The sequence below is a fragment of the Austrofundulus limnaeus genome, unplaced genomic scaffold (assembly GCF_001266775.1).
Source record: "Austrofundulus limnaeus strain Quisiro unplaced genomic scaffold, Austrofundulus_limnaeus-1.0 Scaffold79, whole genome shotgun sequence".
In the NCBI taxonomy this organism is placed as follows: Eukaryota; Metazoa; Chordata; class Actinopteri; order Cyprinodontiformes; family Rivulidae; genus Austrofundulus; species Austrofundulus limnaeus.
Genome location: NW_013952481.1, coordinates 2021589 through 2026629, shown reverse-complemented (window position 1 = coordinate 2026629; position 5041 = coordinate 2021589). Strand labels below are relative to the sequence as shown.

At 37.7% G+C, this 5041-nt stretch overlaps 1 protein-coding gene across 1 annotated transcript in view; it reads left to right on the top strand.

Annotated features, from left to right (window-relative positions):
* cacng7a (calcium channel, voltage-dependent, gamma subunit 7a) overlaps nucleotides 1–5041 on the top strand; it is a gene marked incomplete in the record, with an annotated part of 21941 nt that overhangs the window by 11717 nt on the left and 5183 nt on the right. The window contains 1 exon segment of the mRNA XM_014011357.1: nucleotides 1123–1263. Within this exon segment, the coding sequence (XP_013866811.1) occupies nucleotides 1123–1263 (141 nt within the window).

Sequence of the window (5041 nt, the reverse complement as noted above, 5' to 3'; positions counted from 1 at the left end):
ATCACATATACTGTGAAGTGCATGTAGTTGATTTTTTTTAAAGTAACTGGTGTGGAAAAAACAGTAAAAAAAGCATTTCACCTTAATAACAATGAAAAATACATTTTTCAAAACATAAATATAATGTTATCTAATGTTAACAATAACTTATACGACATTACTGTACATTTCTACTCCCTAAAACTAAAGAGCCTCATTTATTTTTAAAGGCTCCTRGATAGATTTGTTCATTGAATCCGTAGATAAATGAATTCAGAGTGTTTCACAAAGTTCCCTGTGGAGTTCTTTTGTCTCAGAGCCGCTTCAATAATTGAAACTGTTGACACTTCAGAAGTGCTCTCCCCTCTGCAGTTTGTTCTGCCTGTTAGATGCAAAATACTCCGTGTTGGATGTGTGGTCTGTTAAACGCTGGGTAAATATCTGTGGGGAGGCGCTCGCGTCATAATACTGCAGTAACTCAGCGGCAAAGGCTTGTGAATAAATTATACCTGAACTCCACTCAGGCCTGAGAGAGCGCTCGTGTTTAAACAGAATAAAAAAACAAAAACGCTTCGGACAACACTTTTAGGAGTAAAACATCCTTTGGGATTCTGTGTTTTTCTAACCACGAATATATTTTTATGATTTTATTCAGCGACGATTCTGCCACATCAGCTTTTTTCATGTGGCTTCTTCCTTTGCAACATAAATCATGTTGAACACAGACAAATGCTTTAAAAGGCAGGTTTTTTTCCCACTTTGCATGAAAAGCAAACAGAAATCCCTGCAGTCTTTACTGTTTTAAGTGAAACAAGTAGTCAGAGCCAACAAAAAAGTGAGCTCTGAATAATAAATCATGCTTTAATACACTTGCCTGAACAATTAGAGCTGAATATGGAGCAGAAAACTTTTTCACAAAAATGTATTTACTTGTTTTTAAAGCAATCAATCTCACTCATTCTGCACATGTCACAGTTTTGACTCATGTTAAATCAGGAACATACGGTAAAATGAGTTTAGTTTAAAAAACAACAATAAAATACAAGACACTTATAAAGTTCAATGTGTTAATGAATTAATAATGATGGAGCTAAGTTTTTCAGTGAGACCCCCTTCACCTTGAACACTGACCCTGTCTTTTAGAAATGGTCCGAACTGCCACGCCGTTCCCCATGGTCTCCCTGCTGTTCGTTTTCACCGCCTTCGTCATCAGCAACATCGGTCACATCCGGCCTCAGCGCACCATCCTTGCCTTCGTATCCGGGATCTTCTTCATCCTCTCAGGTAGATTAAAAAATAAATAAAACAAGATTAAAGTTTCCCAACTTTCAGATGCTGGATGACGTTTTATGTACCTATGGGGCCATTTATTTGCATTATAAAATTGCGCTCTTGTGAAGAGCAGCTGTGTTTGTTCACAATCAAAACCTAATTTGTGTGGAAACTGTGCAGTTGTAGTTTTGTGTGAAAGAGACAAAACTGTCCAGTTTCTTGCCAAATAATGAGCCAAATGTGTTCATGTACGTATTACATCTAATKGTGCTACATTAAACGTTTCACTCTAGGTTTCTACATTGTAAACACAATAATGTGTTGGAAATGTATTATTATTAAGTGTAAAACAGTACACTGTTAATTAATCAATTTATTTGAAAGGGTCCTCATTAGTCTTTGCACAGGCAGACACTACTCTTCCTGAGGCCCAAAACACACCAAATAAACCACATTAAAAGAGAAACAATACAATTAACAATAAAATTGAATCAGAAACAGCCAGTRCAAACCTTAAAGGTGACATATCATGTAAAATCAACTTTTTTGAGTTTTGTAATCACGTTACAATATTATTTTCTCATAAAAAAACAAGCCCAAAGCCTTGCTTTGACTCATTCATGCATGTTTGAGAAACCCTGCAGTGTTTTTAGGAAGCCATGCTGAGGAGCAAAACGACAGGTGGGGACCAGAAACACCTTTTGGGACCAGAAACTCCCCTGGGACGTGTCTTTAAGCCGAACTTCCTCATGGCAGAGCACACCCCCTCCCTGTCCCCCTACCCAACACACCCCGCCCATGACTCCTGCAGGCTCTCGGGTCAAAGTGAAAGTGAAACCTAACTGTCTGCTGAGCTCTCAACATAGTGAAGCTCTTTTCAGATTAAAAAATAYCTTTGAGGAAATGTATTTTCAGATGCCAAATAAACTGCATCATGGCAGCTGCATAGGATTAATTGCTGCATTCAAACATTTATGTTTAATATTAACAAAGCCAAGTAAAATGGAAACAAATGTGCTACAACACAATTATAAATATGTTTACAGAAAGTCTGGATGTCCAGGTGACAAGAGTCAGATGTTGTTTTGTGCTTCCTCCATGTGAGCTGTGGAGCCATAATCCATCTGGAACACCCATTTTAACAACATCTTTGTGGCGTTCCTGATGGTGGGCTTGTTGTCGAGAAAAGAGATTCACTGCAGCCAAGAGGCTGACATCACCTCCTGGTTCCTCTGCAGGGCAGCACAATGACAGGCATGGGTCACAGGAGTAAAAATGTTGATCAGCTGAAAGGATTACTAGCGTTAGTTGGATTGCGTTGCTAATTTCAGCTCCTCACAGGTAGAATTGTTCATTATTAATTTATTACTATTTTTGTATGGATGCTGTAACATAACATATGCTAGCTTAGCATGGTGACTGCTGACAGAGCACATGATGTCATAATGTCACCAAGCCAACACGAAGAGAGAGGCATGTTCACACACGTGCATAAATATTCTAGACTTAGTCTTTTTAAAAAAAAATAATTTATTTCATTCTTTTTTGTCTAAAAAGAAAGAGAAAGAAAAAAGTGAAATGTAATGAGAGAGTGAAAGAGATTAGAAGATATGTGAAATATATGTTGAGATTTTATTTCATTCCTTACACACAGACACACTCACACAGATAGATAATGTCCACACACACAAAGCTCTTACTGAACACATTTAGTTACAACACTGCCATCTACTGGCCAATAGTGGGAAATGCATCTTATGCTTGATTTCTTTTTTTTTCTGAATTAAATTAAATTTGAAATTAATTTGAGTTACCAGAATTTGAGTAACAAAATGACAAAATTAGCACGGACACACACACACACACTCACATACATATTTATATTTATATATTGAATAATTCAGAGGCAACTAAAAATGACCATCAGGAAAGCTAAAAAAAGCTTAWGTAGAAGCTCCAGCCTAACAACATGTGGTTGTTTTGTTGCGACAATCAACATTGAGACAAACAAAATTGCAGGTTTCAGGTCCACTGACTTAAGAGGAACAGAGGAGTGGAGAGCAACGTGGACAAAGCCAACGAGCTAAATCTGTTCTTTAACAGATTTGACACAGCGGGATCCATCCTCCTCTGCCTGAGCTCTTCTGATGACCCTCAGCAGTCATTTCTTCTCACTCCCCCAACCCTCCCTGAGAGCCTGCTCACCTCAGCCCACCTTACACCTTCTTTACCCGTCTCCTGATGGTGTCCCCACACCCATACCACCCAACTTTGTACTGCAACATGTCTTCAATATGAGCCTGAACCTCCAGAGAGTCCCAGTGATAAGGAACACATATTGTGTTGTTCCCGTTCCAAAAACTTCACAACCCAGTGACTTAAAGGCTGCAGGCCAGTGGCTCTGATGTTCCACATCATGAAAACCACGAAGAGGCTCATCCTGGAGCAGCTCCAGCCCATAGTCCAGGACCCTCTTCATTTTGCATTKCAGCCCCACCCAGGAGTACAAGATGTCATCGTCTACTTGCTGAACTGAGTTTACGTCCACTTGTATGGGATAACAGAACTGTCAGAAAGAATTGTATGTGTAAGAGTCTAAATTTGTACATGTAAGTCAATAAACGTGCATACATTTTAGATTTGTACAATAAACGTGCATAAATTTTATATTTGTATTTGTATTCATGTAAAATCAAATATGTTTTCTGTGAGAAAATAAGTTTAAAAGTTACAACTTCACAACATTACAAGTACGAATCACAAATTTACAAGTACAATTCTTTTACCCCAAGGATAACAGACATTATGCATGGAACACTGAAAAGATCGATTGCAAACAGTAACGAAGCCAGACCACTAGGGGGAAATGACCACTGCCTCATTTGCAACCAGACAAACTCTTTGTAAACACAACAATGTGCTGAAGGGAAAAGCATTTGAAGGCTTTGGTATTAAATAGAAAGCATATTTGATTTTACATGAATACAAATACAAATCTAAAATTTATGCATGTTTAGTGTACAAATCTAAAATTTATGCATGATTATTGACTTACATGTACAAATTTAGACTCTTACACATAGTATTGTTTCTGACAGTTTTGTTATCCCATACACCTGGACAAGACCATTTATCGCTACAGCTTGTCTCTGTGTTTGTTTCAGTGGTCTCGTTCTGTGTGAATTTGTTAGAGATCAGTTGTAGATAATGTTATAAAGTAATTCTGGACTTAAACCAGATGTTTTTTATCTGATATAAAAAATATTTCATTCATGCAAAAGTAAATAATGTGCTTCTTGTAGTGACAGTTTTGAAATGAGCACAACAAAACTGCAGCCCCCTCTTGAGACCCCACATAATAATTAAAATAAACATGCCTGGTTAATTGTAAAGTGTTTTCTAATGCAGCATGATGACGCTCTAGATTAGTCTGACAATACATTTGAGTGTTATTTGATTTTTAAACACATTTAACATCTTTGAGTTTTATTACAGATCTTTCAGCAGCTGCTACTTTGAACGGGGCTTCATTGTTTTTGCAGCATGTTGTWTTTTGGTGCACTCTTTCATATGTGTGTGTGTGCGTGCGCGTGTGTGTGTGTGTGTGTTTTACCCGTGCATGTGACTTCATTTTCTTTTATCTCGTTGCCACAGAACTCCCTGTTGTCAGGGGTTTTCTCAGCCTTTTTAAAGTACAGCCAGGACATGTTATCATTAGCTTTTCTAGCTACACACACACAGATCACACAAAGAGGCAAATGTCCATTGCATATAAAATTAACAAAAAAAA